The 26845-nt window shown below is 47.5% G+C and overlaps 2 protein-coding genes across 4 annotated transcripts in view; both read left to right on the top strand.

The window, feature by feature from the left end:
* The window catches only part of LOC114589962 (uncharacterized), a 93988-nt gene that overhangs the window by 16461 nt on the left and 50682 nt on the right, over positions 1-26845 (top strand). The window lies entirely within an intron of this gene.
* Positions 1-26845, top strand: part of LOC114595518 (uncharacterized) — a 65381-nt gene that overhangs the window by 18720 nt on the left and 19816 nt on the right. Inside the window, exons 1-6 of one of the 3 annotated variants that reach the window (XM_077928026.1) lie at positions 14439-14544; positions 15740-16232; positions 16429-16510; positions 16795-16877; positions 17807-17933; positions 22958-25967. In XM_077928026.1, coding sequence (XP_077784152.1) covers positions 15831-16232; positions 16429-16510; positions 16795-16877; positions 17807-17933; positions 22958-24882 — 2619 coding nt within the window. In that variant the 5' untranslated portion in view covers positions 14439-14544; positions 15740-15830 and the 3' untranslated portion in view covers positions 24883-25967. Of the gene's footprint in view, positions 1-14433; positions 14545-15739; positions 16233-16428; positions 16511-16794; positions 16878-17806; positions 17934-22957; positions 25968-26845 lie in introns of those variants that run through there. The other 2 variants (XM_077928024.1, XM_077928025.1) reach the window with 2 other exon arrangements.

Genomic DNA, 26845 nt, shown 5'->3' with positions numbered 1-26845 from the left:
CCTTTTGTTGATTGACATCTAATGCTCTTTTAACATGGTGTTTTGTGTTTTTGTGTTGTAACATTCCTGAGACCTGTGGGTGTAGGGAATAGGCGCCAACTCTTAAAGGCCTAGTGGTCTTTGCCCCACCCCCAATAAAATAATTAAGGATGCCACCCCCCAGTTTTTGGTGTGTTTTTTTCAAACACAACCTTCTATTCTTCTGCAACTTGCCATACAATTTCTCTTTCAATTTGCCCTCTTAAAAAATAAAAAAAAAATAAACGCACAAAGGTCATGAGAAAAACAAAATACAAGGAAATACAAACATGGACAGGTCCCATCTTTGTGGGCAAAATGGAAAAGTTGCTTTGAAGCAGGCTTTCCCAAACTTGGGTCCCCAGCCGCTCCTGGACTACTGTTCCCATCATCCCTCCCCATTGGTCCTGCTAGCTAGGGATGATGGGAGTTGTAGTCCAAAAACAGCTGGAGACCCATGTTTGCTTTAAAGGGAAAGTAGGCTGGCCCTGTGACACCCTCTGCTGGCCAAAAGCACTGCCCCCAGAATCTGAACCACCCCCAGTACTCCTAATTGGAATTTATAGAGCGCAAAACTGAAGTTTGATCGGCACTTCAACCTCTAGGGAGCTTCTAGGTGTTTAGTGCACCACCTAAAGTACCCACAGAATTGTGGCTTCTACTGGCAACACACATAGGAGAACAAATGAAAGACAAACCTGGATAGGGCCATACCAAATGGACATCCGTTGTGAAGAGGTCGCTTTCCCCACTGCTGAACAATGCCACAGGTAGAGGAGATTGAATGCTAGAAGTGTTCTCCGGGGCAAGGGGAGCTGCTGAGAAATTGAACTATGGGCGCAAAATATTACTTTTTTAAAATGTCGCTACCATTATAGACATTGCCATTCAAATGGTGTGCATGCATCCTGTGATTGATAGTGCAAGGCGGGACTTGCCTGGCCCCCACCAATATTTTATTCAAGTCGGCACCACTGGGTTGGGTGGTTTACAGATTAAATAAATACATAAATCACATTCCATTGCACATGTTCCAGCTTGCCAAGATCCTCATTTATGCTTTTTAAAATTTATTTGCCCTTTATCTGAAAATTTTACATTACAAATATACAGGATGAAAGCATGTCTTTCTCAAAAACAAGACAAGCAAGAGAAATCTCTCCTTCTCTCCTTTTCTTTTTTTTTTTTTTGGATGGAGTTACAAACTTTGTTTCAATAAAGCTTTTGAAAAGTCCTCTGTGATATTTATATGAGGAAGCTGGTAAAATGTGGGCTGAATGAGGTACAGCACAGAAGGGGTGTAGCCCAAGACCACCCCCTAGATACATCATACTGTAGGAGACCCAGAGCTTAGAGGGTTAATAGCTTGGGAAGTTACATCCTGTCCCTGGGGGGGTGTTCACATACGAGGTTTGTACACTTTGTTATGTGAACTACTTTACTTTCTGTTTAAGTTCAGAACCAGACATTTGGACATATGTTTCCAAAATGTATGTCAGAGTGTTCAGACAGCTTAGTGAAGCTGAAGTACTGTCTGAGCCAGAAGAATCTGGCAGATGGGTTCACTAAACCTTTGAGCTTCCAAAAACAGGGGGAGTTCTGTGAAGGGTTTGGTTTGGGGTAAGTGGTAGTGCTTACATTCACCCCAGCGATACAGGACAAAAGGGGGTGTGAGGAGACCCAGAGCTTATAGGGTTAATAGCTCAGGAAGTTATGTCCTGTCGCTGGGGGTGTGTTCACATATGGGATTTGTACGCTTTGTTATGTGAAATACTTTACTTTCTGTTTTGCTATGAAGGGGAGAGACAGCATGTCAGCTCTTTCTCCCGTATTGCTGATTTATTTTGCCGCTGTACGATAAAGCTTCTTAGATTAGAAAGAAGCTGCGTACGGAGTCTTTTTCTGCATGCCTGAACTTTCTCCACACAGGCCACACCGATGTTCGCAAACTCTGCTAGACACCGGGAAAAGCACTGAGTCGCAGTGGAAGTGTGCCGGACATTAAATCTCACAGGTTATGGAGTCAGCTGCGTGGTTGTGCCTGTGTGTGAAGCAAGTCCAGCTGGAGGACCTGCCTGAGAGCAGTGGAACTTGCTGGGGAAGGAGCTACTGCAGTGTGAGGCATGAGTAAGCTAGCCCCAGGGGAAGATGGCGGAAGTCCAGGAGTCCTACGCTGTCACATTTGAGAGACTTGATGGGCAGAAATGGGAGGAATGGTCCCGAAGAGCTAAGGCCTGGCTTACAGCCACACGTCTATGGGCCTGCACTCAAGCTCCTCTTGTCCCAGCAGCGGCCGGCGCAGCTGCGTCTGCGATAGTGGCAGCTGCTGCTGAGCTGAGGAAAGACCAGAGAGCAATGGGATTGCTAGTGCTGAGCATAGACACCTCACAGTTACCCCATGTTGAAGGGTTAGAGAATGCCCAGGTGATTTGGCAGGCGCTGGAGTGGGTTCACCACCGAACCACAGTGGGAGCCAAGATCCAGGTCACCAGAAGCCTTTTTGAGATGAAACCACAGCCTGGCGACAGCATCTGTGAACGCATTACAAAGATGCTAGCTGTGTTCAATAAATTATATCAGCTAAATGTGGTTTTTCCAGAGGAGTTAAAAGTCTAAATTCTTCTGAGTTCCTTTAGACAAGAGGTATGAGAACTTGTGCTTAACTCTTGAAGCAATGCCCCAGCCCAGTTAACGTTCCAATTTGTCTCAGGTCGACTATGCAATGAGGAAGAATGTTGGCAGACAGAGGGGGGTGAGCCGGCCCAAGCTGTCCTGCTTCCAAGAGTGGGGGGGGCAGTGAAAGAGGACACCGTGAAGGACTTTGCTACATGCCGTTGTTACACGCCGTTGTTATTGTTGTGGCTCAGAGACCCACCTGTGTAAACATTGCCCCAAGGAAACTGCTCAGTATGCCTCCAAGGCCATTGCCCCAGGCAACCAGATTAGGGGAACGGTGTGGGAAGGCAAGAAAATGTCCCAAGGGAACTGACAGGGATGCCACATCACACCATCTAGGGCGTGGCAGTTTGAATTTGCCTGCAAGGAAAAACACCCAGAAGCTTTGTTGTTTGTTGTTTTGTAATAAAACATTTCATTTGGTTTTACACTGGTCTTGTGGTGTCGTAGTTTCTGTCATCTGCCACCAGAGGAAAAAGCCCCTCTAACAAAAGGTCTGACAGGGTAACCCCAAAACCTTTTGAGTTGGTTCATGCAGACATCTGTGGCCCTATGTCTGTTGCAAGTCTGGGTGGGGCTAAATATGCTTTGACTCTGATAGATGACTACTCTAGAAACAGCTGAGTGATACCCCTGAAGGAAAGGGGGAGGCTGCCACCATGCTGAGGGAGTGGGTCCCCGCAGTGGAACTCCAGTTCTCACTGAGGGTCTGCAGTTTTCAATCAGGCCATGGTGGGGAGTTCACTGGGTCTGCGTTGCAGAATTACTTTCGCCAGAAAGGGATACGTCACAGGCTGACAATTTCGCACTCACCACAGGAGAATGGGGTGGCAGAAAGGCAGAACAGAACGCTCCAGGAAGCGGTGGAGGGAATGCTTTTTGATTCAGGCTTACCACAACACTTCTGTGTGGAAGATTGGAAAACAGGGAACGTCACTGAATCGTTCTTACAACTCCGTTGTAGGTGACACACCCTCTTTTCTGTTCTATGGTAAGAAATTGAAGGTACATTTCTTCCATGTTTTTGGGTGTGAGGCTTGGGTCCTTGTGCCAAAAGCCAAATGTAGGAAGTAGTAGGACAGTAGTCTATGTCCTGGTATTGATTTCCAGTATGTTAGTACAAATTCAAGAGGGGAGTCAGGGTCCCTCTGGGATTGGGATGGCTTCTGTGAAGCCTTCCTCCTAGAGGGAGCCCGCTCATGTTTTGAAGCTTGGGTACCCATTTCTTAATTCACGTGTGTCTAAGATAGAAAAAGGGGAAAGTGTTACGATAATGAAGCAATGCAGCTGCAAAGTCCTAGCTTGAAGTGTAAACATGATGGGAATGTTGGGACTGCTGTGGGAACAGAGGGGCAGTCATTTCACAGTGCACAGCACCGGAATTACCTCAGAGTGTAATATGAGCTGTACAGGAAGTACAGGAGGAGTTTGTGAGTCGACTGCTGGAATTTGGAGAGAGCAGTCATGTTTTTTGTAACGCTGCAAAGACAGAAATAAAAGCATGTAAATACGTTTCTGTCTATCTCTTTCCCCTGCCTGGGGGAGGCAGGAAAGAGGGGTGTGTTCTTCTCACGTTTGAGAAGAATCGCCGATCGAGACCTTGCCTGCGTCTGCTAGGGAATGCAGCCAGGGAGGTCAACAGGGAACTCAAGCCGGGTGCCTGGGACTGCTGCCAGCTTCTCATGAGAAGGGCTTGAATTTCCAACAGAAAGAGGGGTAGGTAAGGGTTTCAATTAAGGTATATAAGGGTTTTTCCTACTGTGTCTTCTATCCTCCATTAGCTAACAATATCACAAGGTTTCTCCCGAGTCCTGAGCTATCTGGTTTTTCCCCCAGAGCTCCCCTACCTATCATTGCAAACTTAAAAAAGGGACCCTACTGGATGCCAGAGCAGTGTGATGCCAGCTCAGGCGACCCCTGGATAGAGTTTTTTGATCTGGAATACCCCCCTTGCTTTCAGAAGCGGGCTCACACACGATACACGTGTTACGTGACTCGACTGGTGCGGCTGTCTTATTTTCAGGTTCCTAATGGGGTGGCTGGCTGGAAGTTCAGAAAAAGAGCTCCAACCCCTTGCTTTCAATGAGATGCCCATTGCGGTGAGGTGGGTTTTTAAGCTGGTCCTCTCTCTCTTACTTTTGGGCTCTCAATGGGTGCAGCTGGCTGGAGGTTTTAAGATAAAGAGATAGAGCTCAGAACTCCCTTCTCGAGTTGAGCAGTGGTCCAAGGTCTTTCTCACAATCTAGACCAAGAGAAAGGTAAGGAAGAATGATAGATAAGAGAGCAGAGAATTCAGTTGCCAGGAGATCACCACTCCCTTCCCACCAGTGCACTGGATTTTAACCTATACTCACACGTCTTCTGTTGTGATTCCAGGATTGATGAATAAGCCAGCTGGATCTTCCCTTGCTCCCTGGCTGGGCCCCTCAAGGCTAGCTGATTACTACCCCTGAAGATGGCCGGGGGTCCAAAAGGATTTTCCCAGGCAAAAGGGCCCATGCTGGCTGAAGATTTTGGGGGCCCCAGGCAGCCATACAGGAGAACCGCAAGCCCCACATTGGTTGGGCACCAAATGTTACGGAAAATCTAGGTGTGAGTCTGCTCAGCCACCTAGCTCATCGGGCACAGCCCGTGGGTCCCTGCAGAACAAAGAAGGAGTCCAGCCACCAACCAGAGCAAATTGCTGAAGATCTGAGTTTATTGCGCAACAGGTTCAAAAGGAGATTGAACCCTGAGGATGGGGTGACAAGGACTTTTATAACTTCCCACCATCTCCCAAGCTACAGTTTGAAAAACACCATCACTACATCACTACTACATCATCACTACATCAGAAAAGGGGAGGGTTATACATGATTAACATATGGGGTATGTGGGGGTGAACATGCAAATACAGGATATGCATTGAAAAGCACATTCTAAGCACCTACAACAAGAAAACAATAGGACCTTGGTTTGCATAGTCTGCCACCTGGGCAGGCCTGGAGGAAAGAGCTTGGCCAGTGATTTGGCATCAATAAGTTCTTTCCTGTGTGTACGTGATCCCTCCCTCGGGGGATTATGGCAGGGACCAAGCGGTTTCCAAGTCCTTTACCAATGAAGCAGATTGGAGGTGGAATGGAGAGAATTGGTGAAACTGTTGCAAGGAGATAAGGAATACCTGTTACCCATTCAAGATATGCTCAACAGACACAGAATCAACAGACACAGAAATAGAGGGGGGGGGGGAGTAAAAATTTATTGCTGAGCAATAAAGACCCAGTAGAATGGTTTCCAGTGACTGGGCAATGAGCCCTGGGGGCTTTGGGTTTATATAGCTTATTCCAAACAGCATTAAACATTACATATTCATATACTGCAGCAAAATCAAACCAATGAGCATGGGCACAACCCTTCCTAGGTCCATGTAAAGATTAGTTCTGCTTTTCCATATCTGTGCATAAGAAATCACCACTGGCCTTTACCCTATTTCCAGCAAGCAAGCAAAAAGAGGGGGAAAACCCTTTGGCAGTTGAAGCCAAAAATCCCCTCTCTCTGTTATCTTTTTTTTAAAAAAATAATTTTTATTAACAGGCCGATCACATCACATTATTCAAATCACATTTGTAGCAGGAACCCCCCCCCCAGTCATTCTGTTTGTACAAACTTCACACACTCACACACTACATACGCCACATTTCTGTTATAAATTCATAGAAAAATCAACCATACATCGGATTTGCACTGTTCCATTTTTATTTTACTCCATATGACAAGGACTATCAAAGGGGGGTGGCTTGGTTCTGGTCAGCCATAATCCCTTCACCATACCAGCACACCCACAGGAGCCCTGCCCAGTTGCTATGCCAACCCTGATGATCCCAGACAGAAGACAATCAAGATCACAAAGAACTTGCATATGGGAGTGGATTCAGCATGGACTGAAACAAAGGACAATGATCAGATCTTCCCTCAGGGGGCAGGAAACTGCAAACTCCCCTTTATCTCCTGGAAGTGACTTGCCAGGTGACAAGACACTCGGATTTTTCCGGTAACACATTGGTTCCAAATTATACAGCCAAATTTTAAATTTTTGAAGGTACCCATATATCAAGCTCCGCACGAGTCCAAAATTCCGGATAAGTCCAGACATCACTTATTTTACTGCATTAATTAATCAGTTCTATCCACTTCAATCCGGATAGTCCTTTATTACTTTTTTCTCCATCTTGTTGTAGTCGTACATTCCTTTCTTTGCGATCTCTGATGATTCTCACAAGCAGACTGAAAGCTGGCATCTCTGTGTGGGTTCTCTTCAGAAGCTATATCAGCCCAGGACAGCCTCTGTTCGACACTTCCGTAAACAAAATTAATCTTCGGTTTGTCCTTTATTTTTCCAGGCTAGCCAAATAAATCAAGTAGATCAGGGGGCTCTGTCAGGTAAAACTTTCAATTCCATCACTCCTTCTCTTTCCAACATTCCTGATTCTCCTCCCCCGTCTTTCTTTCTCCGGCAGCCTGTTTTGGAGAGACGCCATTTTTTAACTGCGTCATAAAAATTCCTCACCGTTCACCAATCTTCTCTCCTTTTGTATTCCACATTCCCACACAGTTCTTAGAATCCTGCTTATGATTCTTAAAAAACGCGGCAATCTTTTTTCTTTCTGGTGTGGAGGGTTATTTTTGTCACATCATATAAAGAATAAAAAAGAGTTTTTCCTCCACCCCCCCTTCGTTCCAAACATACAGTCTCTTGGTGGTGACACATCAAAAGATTTACGTATCCGTCTGTCGCTCCCGGTCGCAGAGATCCATTACTCAGCAGCCGTATCGTCGAGCTTTGCTTGATATTTGTGCTTCAGCCTCATTTCCAATCATCTGTTTCCAATTATAATTCCGAGCTGAAGCAACCAGCACGCGCTAATTGGAATCGGCGTCAGGAAGAGCTGACTTCACCGAGGGCTTGTGCCAAGTGTTCGGCACCCCCATCTCTCGGATCAGGGGGTGCATTGTGAACACCGCTGGCAAGACAGGATCCCACCACATCCTGGGGGGAAGGGAAGGCTGCCTACTTCCCATAGCAGCCCCTAAATTACCTCGTGTGGGTCAGAGAGATGTTATTGTCGGCCATCTTCCAACGCGCCATCCTAAGGGACCAAAAAGCTAATTGCAGCCCGGATACACTTGCCCAATTCCAACGGAGTCCAATTAGAATTTATATAGCCCCATGGCTCGCCGATGTGGAGTTCCAGTCTCACTTGGTGACGGCGGTCGGCCTGGGCCTTGTAGGCATCCTTGGCATGGTGCAGTTGCTCCATCAATAGTTGGTGCTGAGACTGGAGCTCCTGGAGCCAATCTGTCACCGTGGGGACTGCAGATGCTGGCAGCATGTCCGGGAACAAATGCAAATGGTAACCGTAAGTGGCCTGGAACAGGGTCTGCTGGGTGGAGGTGTTCACCGCATTGTTGTAAGCTAACTCCTCCAATGCCAAGTGGTCGACCCAGTCTGGAGGTACTCCAGGTTCCGGTGGTCAGTTCTCACATCCACCAGGTGTCTTGCCCCCTCAAGATGATGGCCCCAGACCTCAAAGGCCACCTTGATGGCCAGTAGTTCCCGCTCCCACACGGTATAGTTACACTCTGCCAGAAGAAGCTGGCAGGAATAGTAGGCGCAGGGTAACAGCAGCACATCAGGTCTGTGCTGCTGGGACAAGACGACACTGAGAGCCGTACTGGAGGCGTCGGTCTCCACCATGAAGGGACGAGAGGGATTAGGATGCTGTAAAAGCGGTGCCCTCTGGAGACAGGCTTTCAACCCCTGAAACGCCACCTCTGCCTCCTTGTCCCAGGAGAACGGTGTCTTGGGGCACAGCAGTCGGGTCAGTGGGGTGGCGCGATGAGCATAGTCCACAATGAAGGTCCAATAATAGTTGGCAAACCCCAGGAACCGCTGTAGGTCCTTGCGCTTCCGGGGTGCCACCCACTCCTGAACTGCTGCCACCTTCCCGGGATCCATCTGCACCCCATCAGGGGGAGAGTTGGTGACCGAGGGCATCCACTGACCGCTTGTGGAACTTTCACTTGCTGAGCTTAGCATACAGGCGTTGCTCTCGCAAACGCTGCAACATGGACCGGACATGACCCTCATGGTGAGCTGGGTCGTGGGAGTAAATCAGAATGTCATCCAGGTACACCACCACGTACTTGTCTAGCAAGTCCTGGAACACGTGGTTGATGTACCGTTGGAACAGGGCAGGCGCATTGCACAACCCGAAAGGCATTACCAGGTATTCAAACTGCCCATACCGGGTCCTAAATGCTGTCTTCCACTCATCCCCGGCTTGGATCCGAATCAAATTGTAGGCCCCCTGAAGTTCCAGCTTGGTGAACATCTGCGCCCCTTGCACATGTTCTAGCAACTCCGCAATAAGGGGCAATGGATACCAGGCTGGGATGGTAATCTTATTCAGGGCCTGGTAATCATGGAAGGGATGAAGCTCCCCACACTTCTTAAGGAAGAGTACTGGAGCGACGGTGGGCGTGGTAGAGGGCTGAATGAACCCGCGCTCCAGGTTCCTGCAAAGGAAGTCCTGCAAGGCTTAGCGCTCTGGCTCCGTAAGAGAGTATAGGCAGCTCAGCAGCAGGGGCACCCCGAGCTGGAGGTCTATGCCGCAGTCGAAAGACCAATGAGGCGGCAGCTGGTCTGCCCCCGTTCCTCAAACACTTCTTGGTAGTCCTGGTAAAAAGCGGAGAGTGTTTACGCCGCTAGCATCTCGGACCGAGCATGGGGACACGGGTCTGGGAAGCGCACAGTCTGATTGACCCAGTCGATCTGAACATTGTGAGACTCCAGCCAGTCCATCCCGAGCACCAGGGGAAACCGGGGCATGGTGGCAATGTCCAAGGTGCGCACCTCCCGGTTCTGCTGGTGACACAGGACCAAGGGCTGAGTCTCCTGAGTAATGGCCCCCAAGTGCAGGAGCCGTCCATCAATTGCCTCCACCTGTACCAGTTCTGGCTTGTCCTGGTGTGGCACCTGATGACAGGCCCCAAAGGCAGAGTCCATATAGGAGCGGGTTGCCCCTGAACCTACCAGAGCGTGGGTGAGAATCCAGGGCCTGCCAGGGGGGTATAGACGCACCAGAACCATGAGGTGTTGCAATTCCACCAGTGACGGCCCATCATGAAGTGTTTGGGACCCCAGGTAGCCTGGACCATCGGCTACCGGGGTTGGCCATTTCCCTGTGGTCGGCGTTTTCTCGGGACAGGATTGGGCATAGTGTCCACTCCCACCACAGTAGAGACACAGGTTCGCCTCCAGACACCGAGTCTTCTGCAAGGGGGAGAGGCGAGGCCGCGCTGCCCCGAGCTGCATTGGCTCCTCCAGTGACTTGGCTGTCACCGTGGAACTGCTGGGAAGGACCGGAGCCGGGAGCTGGGAGTGCTGGCGGCCCTGAGCCTGGCGACAGTCCTCCAACCGATTGTCTATCTGCGGGCTCCGTTGAATGAGGGTGTCCAGCGTGGCGGGGCAATCCATCATGGCCAGCTGGTCCAGTATCTCATCCGAAAGCCCCTCGAGATATTGGTCCTGAAGGTTGCAGGCATTCCAGGACAAGTCCTGTGCCAACAACCGAAATTCTGTGGCGTAGGCGGCCACTGTGGACTTGTCCTGTTTCAACCACCGAATCGCCCAATTGGCATGACTCCCCTTCTGAGGGTTGCCGAACGGGGTTTCCAGATGGTTGCAAAACCCTGTATAGTCCATCAGCAAGGGAGAGTCTTGCCGGGGCAGCGGCAATGCCCACTTAGCCACCCGGTCCTTCAGCAAGCTGATCAGGAAGTGCACCTTGGTGCAGTCATCGGGGAAATTCCGGGCTCGTCCCTGAATATACAACTTGGCTTGGGCAAGAAACATGGGAAAGCTGGCCGGAGACCCATTGAATTTCTCTGCCAGGGCCACTGGATACTTGCCAGAAGCTGGGGCATCGGCCCCAGGAGCTGGTAAGGCATCCAAACGCTGCTGAAGCACTGTAGCTGCATTGCTTAGCTGCTGAACAGTGTGGGTCAAGACCTGGTTTCCCTGAGGCAATGCCACCAGCGTAGCCGCCTGGTCAGGCATGGCTTCTGGTTCCTCCTGAACGCACCCCAACGAAGGGGCAATGTGGGTGTGGCATGAGCAAACTGTGCTGGTCCTGAAGGAATGGGTTTCCCAAACCCAAAACTGACTGTGCAGGCAGTTTGAATCGGGCACCAAAATCCCTATTTTTCTTTAGCTTGAGCTTTGAGTCAATGTATAAACAAAAACCCGGCTGTATAAACAAGTGCTCAGAGCCCCTCCTTTATCAGTCCGTGACGGCAAGGATGGCCTTGGCTGTTCCAGTGGAGCAGGGATGGCACTTATCTTACATCCTGAGCACACTGATGCACAGACCTAGTCTGGGAACAGCGCCAGAGTGTGTTCTTAGAGTTGGTGACCTTTTGCTCCAAGATAAGAGTATAGGAACAGGAATACCCTTTTATGGTCAGGAGTACAGAAAGGAAAACCCTTTTATGGTTAAGAGTACCGGAGCAGGAACATCTGTGGTGTCAACCTGCGTGTGTAAGCTGACGTGGCTGGATTCCTGGGGAAGGGGGGAGAGGGTGCCTGGATACTGCATGGAATCTCTCATTTCTTTGGACTTGCTGTGGACTGACCACACAAGTGCCTTCTGCTATCCGGAGAGCAGAATAAACTCTTTCTTTGAATCAACCTCGGTGTCATTTGACTTCCTTCCTCCTGTTCAGGAGCAACACAGACCCCACAAGTCGGTAAAGTACAATAAAGCTACAGTCCTGTGGGTTACCTGAGAGGCGAGGTCCAAGTCCAGTCCGTGGTCAAAAGTGCAACGTGGAGGCAATCTGTTGTAGCTGAAGCTGGGTGCAGGGCAGGGAGTTGGGTGAAGTCAGGAAGAGGCTTGCAAGCAGGGAGCCAGGGCGGGTCAGGAGCTCAGGCAGGAACTAGCAACCAACAATGTTGCTCCCGCAACTTGGGACTGGGGCTGGCCGGCTTTTATCTGCCCTGAGGCATAGGGCGTCCCCGATCCTCTGGTGACTCGCCTCTCTAACCCTGAGCTTCTGCAGCTCAGGAGTGGCTGGAGGGTTACCGGACCCAGAGGCAACCTCAGCTTCCTCTGACGGGGCTGAGAGTGGAGCACCTGCAGCCAATGGGTCCTCCATCACCTCAGGAGCCAGAGCAGACTCAGCTGGTGCCTGCACCTGAGGATCCAGCACAGGTGAGGACCCTTCAGGCTCATGCCCCATCCCAGGCCATCACACCTTGTCAACAATGTGGAGCTGTAGTAGTCCCCAATTTGGACTTTATGAACATATGTGGAACAGAAACTAGTCGACATTTGGTCTTTATGAATGAACGTCTTGTGTTTGTCCATTCCAGGAACAGCATTCCTGACCCAGATGTTCACAGGAAGTCCCTAAGATGATTCCCCTTTCAAATGGGATACATGAACCTAGGCCAGTAAGGTCCTCCTCTCTGGCAGATGGACAACCCCGTCCCCAAAGCCCCTCCCTCCCCCATGGGGGTCCCCCACACCACCCATCGCTCATCAGGATGGCTTTGGCCGTCTCCTGCTTGGAGCAGTTCTGGGTTCAGAGCCCCCTGAGCTGAGCTGTCTGGCAGTTCTGAATCACCTCCGGCAGGTACAGCTGATCTTCCTCCAGCAGGTGAAAGGCAAAAGTCAGGCTGTCAGTTCCTCACGAAGGGAGTGCAGAGTGGGGGGCAAGGAGGACAGGTCTGAGTCCCTGCTCTTGTTCTCCCCAATACTCACACCTGCAACCGCAGCACATCTGCAAAGAGAAGGACATGGGGACAGGTGAGTCCATCCCTGAGCACCTGGCAAGGCTATTCCAAGAGTTTTCTCCTGGATTCCAAGTCCTACTGCAGGGGAGGAGGGACATCCCAAGCCTTGGGGGCCAATCCTGGCCTCCTTCAACCAGAATGTGGCTCCCCAGGCCAGGGTAGGCAAGCTAAGGGCTGGGGGCCGGATGCGGCCCAATCGCCTTCTCAATCTGGCCTGCAGATGATTCGGGAATCAGTGTGTTTTTACATGAGTAGAATGTGTCCTTTTATCTAAAATGCATCTCTGGGTTATTTGTGGGGCATAGGAATTCGTTCACCCCCCCCCCCATATAGTCTGGCCCCCTACATGGTCTGAGGGACAGTGGACCAGCCCATGGCTGAAAAAGGTTGCTGACCAATGCCCCAGGCTAACAAGATGGTCAATCTCCGGTTCCACTCCACCCTTTTAAAATTAAAATAACAAAATAGATCCCATCTCTCAGAGCATGTAAACCACATGAGCGGAAAGACCCCTGTGCCACTTACAGAAATAGGACTATACTTCCTTCTACCACCTTTAAAGTAAACGTCTAAGTAATGAAACCGAATCGACCCAAGTCTGCCTTCCTCCACCAACCTGAACACCCTAACCTGAACTTCGCTCTTCAAGCCAAAAGACAACACTTCCCCATCCCCGGGCGAAACCCCCTGGCCTGTCATAGGTAGGGCTGCCACCACGCTAGTGTCATTTACCTCAGCGCAACGCAGGGACTGACTGAGCGGGTGGCGAGATGCTTTCAGCCTCGGACACTTGGCGGGTACTGAAATGGTCGTGCAGGCCAGATTCACGATCCTGGTGGGCTGGAATCGGCCCACGGGACATAGTTTGAGGACCCCTGGTCTACACTGACTGGCAGCAGCTCCCCAGAGTTTCAGGCAGGGATTTTGTCCAGCCCTTGCAGGAGATGTCAGGGGTTGACCCTGGGACATTCTGCATGCCAAGCAGACGCTCTAGGGCTCCCCACATTTCCCTGCACTTTCAACGTTATGCTATTAGCAACCGTGGAGATTCCACCTGCCTCTTTCGAAAGGAGAACACTCACCTGATCAATAGTAGTAATAATAATAATAATTTATACCCCACCCATCTGGCTGGGTTCCCCAGCCACTCTGGGCGGCTTCCAACAAAATATTAAAATACAATAGTCCATCAAATATTAAAAGCTTCCCTAAATATAATAACAACCATCGATTTTCAGTCCATTGAATTAGCGATTGAGCATTTCTGGAAAGGGAAATGGCATACTTTTGTTGCGTGCATAAGCGTGCATAAGAAAGTATTACTCATTTATGATGAGATTGGGATTTATTTATTTTGAACTTCGCTTGGTTCCTCCTTGGCAGCCAGTGTGATTCTTTCAGCAGGGCTGGAACTCAGGACCCGCTGCCTTGAGGGACATCTAAGAGCAGTTGGGCAGGGAAAGGTCTCCCTTGGGAGGTGGGGGACTCTCCTTCCTTGGAGGTTTCTGAGCAGAGATCGGACGGCCATCTGCCATGGATGCTTTAGCTGAGATTCCTGCCTTGCTGGGGGTTGGACTAGATGACCCTGGGATCCCCTCCTATCTCTCCACTCCTGAATTCTAGGAGGAGCTTCCTTGCCTCCTGCAAAGCCCTTTTCCCTGCAAGCTCTTCCTCTGGTTTCTGGGCAAGGGAGGGAGATGCTCAGAGTCCAGCCAAGAGCCTCACCCCAAAAAGGATATCTGGGCATTGGCGGAGCCGGGGGGGGCGGCTGCCCCCCTAAATGCATAAGAAATAATAGAAATCTGAGAGAGGGCTGAGCGAGGGAGGACTCGGCTTGGCAAGGGTTAAGGGGAACCGAGCTGCCTTCCTAGAGAGGCCAGGAAGCGGGGGGGGGGGGGCAGGTCCTCCAGAGCCCAGGCCCCTCCCTCCCCAGTCCTTTCCTGCAAGGAGGGGGGGGGGTGTTGCTTTGGTGTCTCTCCTGCAAGGGCCGAATCGCTGCCCCCTCCTGGGATCTGGTGAGTCCATAGCTGTCAACTTTAAGATTTGAAAATAAGGGATCAGCAGCCTGGAAAATAAGGGATCAGCAGCCTCACCTGTCTCCCAATCCGGGATAGCAGCTGGAAGCGGCGCTGCAATAAGGGAATTTCCCGCAAAAAAAAAAAGGAAGGTTGACAGCTGTGGGTGGGTCTGCTCTCTCTCCCCCCAGAGGGTGCAGTGGGGAGACGGTGGGGGTCCCAGGGCTGGGGCAGGAGAGGGTGCCTGGGGGGCCTGATCTGCTCCTGCGGGGGGGGGGGGTCCCAAGTCAGGGGGGAGAGGGTCCTGCCAGGGAGGGGCCAGGTCTGCCACGCTCTCCTTCCTGCAGATCAGAGGATCCCTGACTCCCACAAAATCTCCCTTTTTAAAACAAAGAAGTCCCTGGGACTTTAAATCTGTGTGAATTCGCTCAGCCTCATTGCACAACAGAGGAAACATGTGCAAATGATTTTCCAAAGCTGGAGGAGGAGGTGGACTAGCCCCCCCCCCCCAAAAAAAAAGCAACGGGGAGAAAGGAAGGAAAAGTAGGAAAGAGAGGCCAGGAATAAAGAGAGGGATCCCAGGCCATAGTCTGGCTGCCGCATTGCAAACCAATTTGTGTTAAGCTATCTAACAGAACAACAAAAAATCAAAAAATCAAGGGAGATGTCTTTGGTCATGCCCACTTGGCCCTCTGGGGGTTGGCCAGATACATTCCTGGCCCTCAGAAGAGAGAAAAAGAGACCTCACCCCACGAATCTGTCTGGACAGCGGCAGGGATTGCAGAAAAGGAGACAGAAGCAGGGAGTGGAGGTGGGGTGAGGGTGGGGTGGGGGTGGGGAGCAACTCCTGAGGACCCCCAGGTCAGGACCCCCACTAGAGAAAAGCATCTATTTATCACAAGATACAAATGACTCCCTTGTCATTCGGTTCTGACTTCATGCATTGACTGGAAGGATGGAGAAACCAGGTTGATTAATCTGACAGAAATCCCTTCAGTTGCCTCCACATTCTGCATTGCTTGAAGCCTAGAGACTTGTTTCTTCTCCTCTTCCTCCTCTTTCTTTTCAAAAAGATATCTCATGGTCTGGGATCTGGTGCAGTCCAGCCCTGGTTCCCAGCAAGACTCATCCATGCTTGATCATTTCTTTTCCTGTCCTACAAATTCTGTAACAGAACAATGTATTTCCTTTGTAGGATTTGCTAGAGCTTCTCATTTAGACGGACAGAACCTGGCAGAAGACCAAAGGGTTCCTTCCGATCTCTTATAGGCTTCCTGAGAGCACAGATGGATGAGCAAGACTCAGCTGGCCCTGGAGCAGGAAGAGGCCATGCCAGCCAAACTGGGAGCAGTGGGGGATTCTGGGGAAACTCTGTGCAGAAGATCCTGGGTGAGGAGGACACCCTCCGCTCAGAGGTGCAGAGCCAGCAGGTGAGGCAGTTCTGCTGCCAGGAGGCCAAAGGACCCCGAGAGGTTTGCAGCCGACTCTACCACTTTTGCTACCAGTGGCTGAAGCCAGAAAGGCACACGAAAGCTGAGATGCTGGACCTGGTGATCTTGGAGCAGTTCCTGGCTGTCCTTCCACTGGAGATGGAGAGCTGGGTGAGGGACTGCGGAGCGGAGACCAGTTCCCAGGCGGTGGCCCTGGCCGAAGGTTTCCTCCTGAGTCAGGCAGAGGAGAGGAAGCAGGTGAGAGAGACTTTCCTCTGGATACTCCCTAGGGGCTCCAAACAGGACAGAAAACATCCCATAATGGTCTGCTGATGGCCCATCCTTTTTCTGGGAAAGCATCCATGGAATGAGATCTCACACCCTTCAAGTCTTTGTCATTCTCTTTCTAGTATTTCTCCCCATTCTCTGTTTTGAATCCTTGTTTCTTTTTCAGGGAAAGGATCTCTTTGCAGAAATGGACCTGGATTCCTGTGAGGCAGAGAGGCCTCCGTTGGACACCAGAGAGAGGCCACTGGGTAAGGAGGAAGGTGGTTTTTCTCTGTTTGGTCTCATTCTGTTGGTTTCCCAACTCATCTGAGGGTTCTTTTCATCTTGTTTTGGGGGGAGACAGTTGGGACCAAGGGTCCAGAAGAGGGGAGATGTATTTCTGCACAACAAACATATGAAATGGGCACAAACGTCCAAATACTCTCAGCAGGTAAGTCCTTCTCAAAGGCCCATCTGTAGTTAGAGATACCCTGTTTCACCTGTGAGAGAAGCAGGCACTCCTGGCATCCTGCTTACCTTTTTTCTCTTTCAGGAGACAGAATGATGCCGGCAGGACCTCCTGATCCGTCTTTTCATGGGGGCAGAAGGGAAGCAGCGGCTGTGGAACCAGATCAGGTCAGGGGAAGCTGCCTTGTGGGGGCAGAGGCCGAGGGATGGAGCAATGTCATTTACTGGTTGGGCACAGAGGAATGGTGGGAGGAAGCAGCCGGGGAACCAGGAAGGGAAGATGGCTCAGAGCCGATGGAGTGGAGGTGGAACAAGGATGAATGGTCAGAAGAAGAAGAGGGAAAGGCCTGGTAAGAAGCTGAAGGGGAAACAGGGCTTAGTGAGCTGGGAGACTCTGTGGCAGAATCAGTGCAGAATCAGAGGCAGAAGAGGAAGGAGGCGAGTGGGAGAGGAAGGTCGAGAGGCTGAGGTGAGTCAGGAGAAGGAGGAGCCACCGGTGGCTCCCTCTCCTTTAGCCAGACGCCACCCTCCCTGCTTGTCTCTCAGAGCCAGGAGACCCCCTGCAATGCAGGAATCTCTGCTAGATCATCCAAGACAGATGGCCATTCAAAAGAGGCTTATTTTATTTCTAGATTGATCACTGAATACTAAAATTGATTTCTAAGCAGTGGACAAATGAGAACAAATAGCGGCCTGGATTCACCTAACCAGCCCCATCGGCTGCAAAATGGGGCCTGCCTCCCATTCCTCACCCTCCCCATTCCTCCATGAATCCCTTGAATTTGGCTCTAGGGCATTGGGAGGGAACTCCCCAGAACAGCCCAGGAGGAGAGGAGAAAGTGGATCCTTCCATTGGGGAAACTGGAACGCTTGCCTAGGCAGAATGACTTGAATAACACAAGGTGGAGTACAACCTATTTGCACAAAAACGAATACCCATAATTAAAATGCAGAATAAAATAAGCATCCATAAATAAAATGTGCAGCAAAGCAATCCTATTGAAACAACACCGCAATTTACAGGAAGGAAACAGCAGAGCATTGTGGAGTAGATCATATTTCTGCTGTCTCAGAGGACATTTCCCTTTTTCCTTTAGGGTCCATTGTGCTTTGAAGATGTCGCTGTTCGTTTCACGGACGAGGAGTGGGCGTTGCTGGATCCTGACCAGAGAGCTCTGCATAAGGACGTCATGGAGGAGAATCGTGGGATCGTGGCCTCTCTTGGTAAGGCTCCCTGTGGGATCGTCATATCTGCCTGGAAATACAAAAAATACCTCTATGTGACCAACCTCATATATTTCCACAGAGCTCAATAGTGGCCCCTATAACACCCGGGAACCTAACACCCCCACAATAAAGAGTAACTTACAGTTTTCACTTTGAACTATCTTCCACAGATTATTCCTTTTTCTACCAAGATTGGGCTGGTCTCAACTGCCCAGGCCATCTTCAATGTCAGCTTCAGAATTGTTAGGAAAGATAAGTAGCTTCAGGTTTTCAGTTTTCTGTTTTTGCTCCTGTCAATCTTGGGTTGACCAAAGAGACGACTGACATTGGAGATGGAGGGGATGCCATGACTGGACCAAACAAAATTCATCCCAGAGAAGAAGAGCTAGACTTACTGAATTTCCGGTAGAAGTAGCTGTGGTGGTGGTGATGATGATGATGATGATGATGAAGATGATACAGTGGTACCTCGGTTTACAAACTTTCCGGAACAGGACTGTTCTTAAATCAAGGTACCACTGTAGTAATAATAATAATTTATATTTATACCCTGCCCATCTGCCCATCCATTCTGGGCAGCTTCCAACACACATATAATCATGAAACTTAAATAATAATAATAATCTGATCCCATATATAAAGAACATTAATTTTAAAATGCACAACTTATAATATTGGCCAAAATTGTGGAAACCTATTTTGAAAGGTGTATTTCTGAGGTTTGATGGCTCATAACACTACTTTTGTGTGGAGTAATACCATAAAATTATATAGCAATCGAAAGATAATTTAATGAATAATATAATGCAATGAATTTTATGATGGAGTATTTATTAGAACAGCAGTCATAAAGAAAAAACGTGAAACCTTTGGTAACCATTGGTAACCTTTAGCTTTAATTACGGCCTTACAACGCCTTCCCTTGAAGTGAACCAAGTTTTTAGTTCTGCAGCTGTAATAAAGTGAAACCAAGACTGAATTATTGCCTCTGTTAATTGGGCTTTATTGCTGGGTTGCTTCTGATTAACAAGTTTCTTTAGTCGGCCCCATAGATTTCCGATTGGGTTAAAGTGTGGGCTATTCAGCATGGACTAAAGTGTGGGCTATTCAGGATGCCATCAGTATGCTGATGACACCCAACTCTATCTGTTGATGGATGGCCATCCTGACTCGGCCCCAGACACACTGACCAGATGTTTGGAAGCTGTGGCTGGATGGTTACGTGGGAGCCAGTTGAAGCTAAATCCTTCCAAGACAGAGGTCCTATGGCAGGGACGGGGCGATATGGGATTGAGGGGGCAACTCCCATCTCTTGTGGGGGCGCAATTAGTGCCAGCACTGTCCGTTAGGAGTTTGGGTGTAATCTTCGATACCTCCCTTTCCATGGAGGCGCAGATTGCAGCTATAACAAAGGCGGTATTTTTCCATCTTTGCCAAGCTAAGCAGTTGGCTCCTTACCTCTCTCGCCCTGACCTAGCCACTGTGATCCACGCGACGGTCACCTCCAGACTGGATTATTGTAACTCGTTCTACGTGGGGCTGCCCTTGAGACTGACCCAGAAACTCCAGCGGGTGCAGAATGTCGCGGCGAGACTCCTTATGGGGTCTTCGCTGCGAGATCACATTCATCCGGTGCTATACCAGCTGCACTGGCTCCCAGTGGAGTACAGGATCATGTTTAAGGTGCTGGTTTTAACCTTTAAAGCCCTATACGGCCTAGGACCCTCGTACCTACGGGACCGCCTCTCCTGGTATGTCCCACAGAGAAACTTACGGTCTTCAAATAAAAACATCTTGAAGGTCCCAGGCCACAGAGAGGTTAGGCTGGCTTCAACTAGAGCCAGGGCTTTTTCGGCTGTGGCTTCGATCTGGTGGAACACTCTGTCACAAGAGACTAGGGCCCTGCGGGACTTGACATCTTTCCGCAGGGCCTGCAAGACAGAGCTGTTCCACCAGGCCTTTGGTCAGGGCGCAGCCTGACTCCCTGCTTTGGCAGTCTTCACAGAACTCTAGCCCAATGGTTGCCATTGGTTTGATTTGAATTAATTTTATAATGAATGATTTTAGAGTGTTGTGTTGTACTGTTGTACTGTTTTATTGTTGTTAGCTGCCCTGAGCCCGGCTTCGGCTGGGGAGGGCAGGATATAAATAAAATTTATTATTATTATTATTATTATTATTATTATTATTATTATTATTCCCAGGCCATTCCAGCAGTGAAATATCATTATCTTGAATGTACCTTTTGCACACAGCAGCAACATGACATAGAGCTGAATCCTGCTGAAAATATATAAATGCTTCGGTATCTGGGAAAATATCACCTGCGGAACACTTCAGTTTGGGCTCAAATATTTCGTTTATGCATTTTCCCGCATTTATATTCCCATTAATGACGCAAATTCTGCCCACACCTTTTGCTGCCATACAACCCCAGATCATCACACTGTCTGGGTGTTTCACGGTTGGTGTAATGCAAGAAGGATGTAAATCTTCTCTGATTCTTCTCCTCTTCTCCGATTAAAGAAACCCGCATTTTTCATGCCATCACTACCAAGCAAGCTAGTGTCCTTTTTAAAAAAAATAAAGTTTTTTATTTATACAACAAGGAAAAAAACAAAACCACAAATACCAAATTACACACAAATTACAAAAATAACCATAGACACATAATTTTCTTAGCAAACAATAAAACATCTATTGGTTTTAACACTAAAGACCCAACCTCCCGTCTATTCCATATTTCAAATTCATATTACTTATTGCCAATACACACTTTTATCATAATTAAACTTATTCTTAATAAATCTAATTTCTTATATCTACCTTGCAACTATTACTGAAGTTCCTCGAATGCTGCGACAGAATTTAAACTACTATATTTATTTTTCAGATATTCTTTGAAAACCTCCCATTTTGAAACAAATTCCTGTTTTGATTTATTCTTTATTTTTTCCGGATAAACCATCTAATTCGGCATATTCTGTCAGCTTTTGGATCCAATCTTGTATAGAGGGGATTTCATTACTCTGCCATTTTGCTGCGATCAAAACTATTGTTGCCGCCATCACATATAAAAAGATACCCTTCCTCTTTTGTGGAATATCCTAATCTGTTATTCCCAGGAGGTAGGCCCCTGGTTTTTTATTGAAAGAGATCTTTAGCATTTTTTGCAGTTCTGCATGTATACTCTCCCAGAATACCTGTATTTTCCTTCATATCCACCACATATGGTAGAATGTTCCTGAGTCTCTGCATCTCCAACAATTACTTGACACATTTTTATACATTTTGGAAAGTTTCCATGGTGTTAGATACCATCGATGTTGCATTTTTTGAAAGTTCTCTCTAATCGTGTAACAGTTTGTGAATTTCCAATTGATCTTCCATAAATTTTCCCATTGGGCCATGGTTATTGAATGGCCAAAATCCTGGGACCACCTCACCATTGCCACTGTTACCTCCTCCTCCTTGACTGTCCAGTCAAGGAGGAGTTGATAAGTTTTGGAAAGAGTTTTTCTTTTAGAATTTACAAGATCAGATTCGAATCGGGACATTTCTGTTGAGAACCCCTTTTGTTTGTCAGATTTAAATTTTTCAAATAACTGATGGTATTGGAACCAGTCAGAAATGTGTTCTCTTATTTCCTCAAAGTTTTTAAATTTTATTTGGTTATCTTCATTTTTTAGAAGTATTTTATATGTTGGCCAGCTTTCCTATTTTTCCGTTTTACTGCTATGGCTTCTATTGGAGAAGTCTACCACGGGGCTTTAGGCTCCATCAGGTCTTTATATTTTTCCCATACAGCAAAGAGTGACTTTCTTATTATATGGTTGGTAAAAATTTTATGAATTTTCGCTTTTCCATATATCAGGTAGGCGTGCCATCCCCAACGATTGTCAAAACCTTCCAGGTCCAGGAGTTCTGGATCCTGCAACGTGTACCAATCCTTTTAGCCAGGTGAAACAGGCTGCCTCGTAGTAAATTTTTAGGTCGGGTAGGGAAAAGCCTCCTCTCTCTTTTATGTCTATTAAGATCAGGTGTTTAATTCTAGGTTTCTTCCCTTCCCACAGGAATTTGGAAATTTCTCTTTGCCATATCTTGAGACAACCTGTCAAGTAAGGTAGTGTCCCATTGTTCCGCTGTCCAGTTAACATGGGTTTAATCTTTTCAACCTTTGCTTGAGAGATAACAATGGCTTTTTCCTTAGAATTCTAACATTTAGACCAGTCCTTGCACTCAACTTCCCATTACATTGTGCCATGTCATCTTGTATACACCCAGATGATTTTCTTTTGTCATGTAGGCACAGTCTCTCCACTCGTCCATCGTCACTTGCCTTTGTACACATTCCCTGCCTTAACAAGTCTGATTTTGTAGTGACTGAGTCTCCTTATACCTCTTCAAAAATATAGAAAGGCCAACTTTGGTTAAGTTTTCCCCAATCTCTCTTCTAATTTCTCCATAACTGTAGCCTTCTTCACTTAATAGTACAATCTTACTCACTTTCTGGAGGCCAGTCAACTCTTTGTGCCATTTCTATAATTTTATTATGTTTTACACCCTCACTAAATGAAAGAACACACAAAACCAACCAACTTGATAGCAATCACATAACACACTGACAAAAGTCAACCTAAGCAAGTAGTGCCTCCTTTTTCTGGCTATTTGGCTATAATTTTGATAGAATAGGGGTAATTGAACAAACTTTGTTGGATTGCAATCTCGATAGCATTCTTGATCGAATTATCTTTCCACTGATATATAATTTTATGACATTACTCCAAATGAAGTGGTGCTATGAGCCAGCAAACCTCTGAAATACACTTTTTTCCAAAGGTCTTCCACAAATTTGACCACTACTGTATATCAAACAAAGCAACATTCAACAACTCCTCAGAATCTCATAATAAATATGTTGGTTAATGACAAAGAATGCAGGTAATGAACACACACCCAACTCCCTTCAGTTCTTTTCCATTTGTTCCTGAGGCTCTAATCCCTTTTTGTCTCCATTGCAGATTGTGATGAATTGGAAATCGAGAACAAAGGTGACCACGAAAAAATCCCCAGAGAGGAGAAGCCACACAAAAATTTGGAGTGTGGAGAAAGCTGCAGTCAGAGCTCCCATTCCACTTCCCATCAACAAAATGTCATTGGAAAGAAACTCTATCAGTGCATGGAATGTGGAAAGAGCTTCCGTCAGAGCTCCCATCTCATTTCCCATCAAAGAATTCATACAGGGGAGAAACCCTATCAGTGCGTAGAATGTGGAAAGAGCTTCACTCGTAGCTCCTCTCTCACTTATCATCAAAGAATTCATACAGGGGAGAAACCCTATCAGTGTGTGGAATGTGGAAAGAGCTTCACTCACAGCCACAGTCTCACTTCCCATCAAAGAATTCATACAGGGGAGAAACCCTATCAGTGTGTGGAATGTGGAAAGAGTTTTAGGAAGAGGTCCGATCTCACTGACCATCACAGAATTCATACAGGGGAGAAAGCCTATCAGTGTGTGGAATGTGGAAAGAGCTTCAGTCAGAGCTCCTCTCTCACTTCCCAACAAAGAATTCATACAGGGGAGAAACCCTATCAGTGCGTAGAATGTGGAAAGAGCTTCACATGTAGCTCCTCTCTCACTTCCCATCAAAGAATTCATACAGGGGAGAAGCCCTATCAGTGTGTGGAATGTGGAAAGAGCTTTACTCATAGCTCCTCTCTAACTTTCCATCAAAGAATTCATACAGGGGAGAAACCGTATCAGTGTGTGGAATGTGGAAAGAGCTTCAGTCATAGTGCCCATCTCACTTCCCATCAAAGAATTCACACATGGGAAAAACCCTATCAGTGCGTAGAATGTGGAAAGAGCTTCAGTCAGAGCTCCGATCTCACTAAGCATCAAAGAATTCATACAAGGGAGAAACCCTATCAGTGTGTGGAATGTGGAAAGAGCTTCACTGATAGCTCCAATCTCACTTCCCATCAAAGAATTCACACAGGGGAAAAACCCTATCAGTGCGTAGAATGTGGAAAGAGCTTCAGTCAGAGCTCCCATCTCACTTCCCATCAAAGAATTCATACAGGGGAGAAACCCTATCAGTGCGTAGAATGTGGAAAGAGCTTCACTCATAGCTCCAATTTCACTAAGCATCAGAGAATTCATACAGGGGAGAAACCGTATCAGTGTGTGGAATGTGGAAAGAGCTTCACTCACAGCCACAGTCTCACTTCCCATCAAAGAATTCATACAGGGGAGAAACCCTATCAGTGCGTAGAATGTGGAAAGAGCTTCAGTCAGAGCTCCCATCTCACTTCCCATCACAGAATTCATACAGGGGAGAAACCCTATCAGTGCGTAGAATGTGGAAAGAGCTTCACATGTAGCTCCTCTCTCACTTCCCATCAAAGAATTCATACAGGGGAGAAGCCCTATCAGTGTGTGGAATGTGGAAAGAGCTTTACTCATAGCTCCTCTCTAACTTTCCATCAAAGAATTCATACAGGGGAGAAACTGTATCAGTGTGTGGAATGTGGAAAGAGCTTCAGTCATAGTGCCCAACTCACTTCCCATCAAAGAATTCATACAGTGGAGAAACCCTATCAGTGCGTAGAATGTGGAAAGAGCTTCAGTCAGAGCTCCGATCTCACTAAGCATCGAAGAATTCATACAAGGGAAAAACCCTATCAGTGTGTGGAATGTGGAAAGAGCTTCACTGATAGCTCCAATCTCACTTCCCATCAAAGAATTCACACAGGGGAAAAACCCTATCAGTGCATAGAATGTGGAAAGAGCTTCAGTCAGAGCTCCCATCTCACTTCCCATCAAAGAATTCATACAGTGGAGAAACCCTATCAGTGTGTGGAATGTGGAAAGAGCTTCACTGTTAGCTCTAAACTCACTTCCCACCAAAGAATCCATGCAAAGGTCGGAAAAACCATTATATAGCTTTAGGAGCCAGGCAAATCTACACCTTTTTAACCAGACCTTTTTCTTATTGACATCTAATTCTATTTTAACATGTGATGTTTTGTGTTTTTATGTTGTGTTTTTATGTTCTAAGCATTCTGAGACATGTGGGTGTAGGGAATACAGCCACTCTTAAATTCCTAGGGGTCTTTGCCCCCCCCATAAAATATTTGAGGAGGCCACCCCCAGGTTTTCTTTGTGTTTTTTTCAAATGCAACCTTTTATTCTTCTGCTACTTGCCATACAATTTCGCTTTCAATTTGCCCTTTTAAGAATTTTTTAAAAAACTGCACAAAGGTCATGAGGAAAACAAAATACAAGAAGATACAAACATGGACAGGTCCCATCTTTGCCGGCAAAATGGAAAAGTTGCTTTAAAGGAGGCCTTTCCAAACTTGGGTCCCCAGCAGCTCCCGGACTACAGTTCCCATCGTCTCTCCCCATTGGTCCTGCTAACTAGAGATGATGGGTGTTGTAGTCCAAAAACAGCTGGAGACCCAAATTTGCTTTAAAGGGAAAGTAGGCTGGCCTTGTGATACCCTCTGCTGGCCAAAAGCACTGCCCCAGAATCTGAACCACCCGCAGTACTCCTAATTGGAATTAATAGAGTGCAAAACTGAAGTTTGATCGGCACTTCAACCTCTAGGGAGCTTCTAGGTGCTTTCTGCGCCACCTAGAGTACCCACAGAATTGTGGCTTCTACTGGAAACACATACAGGAGAACAAATGAAAGACAAACACAAGGGGCAGGAAAAACCTGGAAAGGGCCATACCAAATGGACATCCGGTGTGAAGAGGTCACTTTCCCCACTGCTGAACAATGCCACAGGTAGAGGAGATGTAATGCTAGAAGTGTACTCCATGGCAAGGGAAGCTGCTGGGAAATTGAACTACGGGCTCAAAATATTACTTTTTTAAAAAGTCGCTGTCATTATAGACCTTGCCATTCAAATGGTGTGCATGCATCATGTGATTGATAGTGCAAGGTGGCCCTTACCTGGCCCCTCACCAATATTTTATTCAAGTCGGCACCACTGGGTCGGGTGGTTTACAAATTAAATAAATACATACCGTATTTTTTGCTCTATAAGACTCACTTTTTCCCTCCTAAAAGGTAAGGGGAAATGTGTGTGCGTCTTATGGAGTGAATGTAGGCTGCGCAGTTATCCCAGAAGCCAGAACAGCAAGAGGGATTGCTGCTTTCACTGCACAGCGATCCCTCTTGCTGTTCTGGCTTCTGAGATTCAGAATATTTTTTTTCTTGTTTTCTTCCTCCAAAAACTAGGTGCGTCTTGTGGTCTGGTGCGTCTTATAGAGCGAAAAATACGGTAAATCACCTCCCTTTGCACATGTTCCAGCTTGTCTATATCCTCATTTATCCTTTTTAAAATTTATCTGAAGATTTTACAATATAAACATACAGGATGAAAGCATGGCTTTCTCAAAAACAAGCCAAGCCAGAGAAATCTCTCCTCTTCTTTTCTTTTTTTGGATGGAGTTATAAACTTTGTTGATCAGTGGACTGCTGTGGAAATTGTGTATTTTGATTTCAGTAAGGCTTTTGACAAAGTCCTCTGTGATATTTATGTGAGGATGCTGGTAAAATGAGACTGAATGAGGTAACTGTTAGGTGGATTTGATGGACCAAACCCAAAGAGGACTCCTTCATGGGTCCTCCTCATCCTGGGGAAAAGTGACCAGAGGGGTGCTGCAGGGTTCTGTCCTGGGCCCGTTGTTGTTCAACGTCTTTATAAATGACATGGATGAAGGAACTGAGGGGATGCTCATCACATGTGCAGACGAGACCAAACGGATCATAATGGCATCCTCTCTCTTCTTCAGCAACAGACAGGGAGACAAAGAACAGTGCAAAAGCACAGCAGAGCGGAAGAGATAAGACTGACTTCCGTTCTTACACTTCCCAATCCTAGGAAAGTAAACA

The sequence above is a fragment of the Podarcis muralis genome, chromosome 4 (assembly GCF_964188315.1).
Source record: "Podarcis muralis chromosome 4, rPodMur119.hap1.1, whole genome shotgun sequence".
In the NCBI taxonomy this organism is placed as follows: domain Eukaryota; kingdom Metazoa; phylum Chordata; class Lepidosauria; order Squamata; family Lacertidae; genus Podarcis; species Podarcis muralis.
This window is presented reverse-complemented; position numbering and strand designations above follow the sequence as displayed.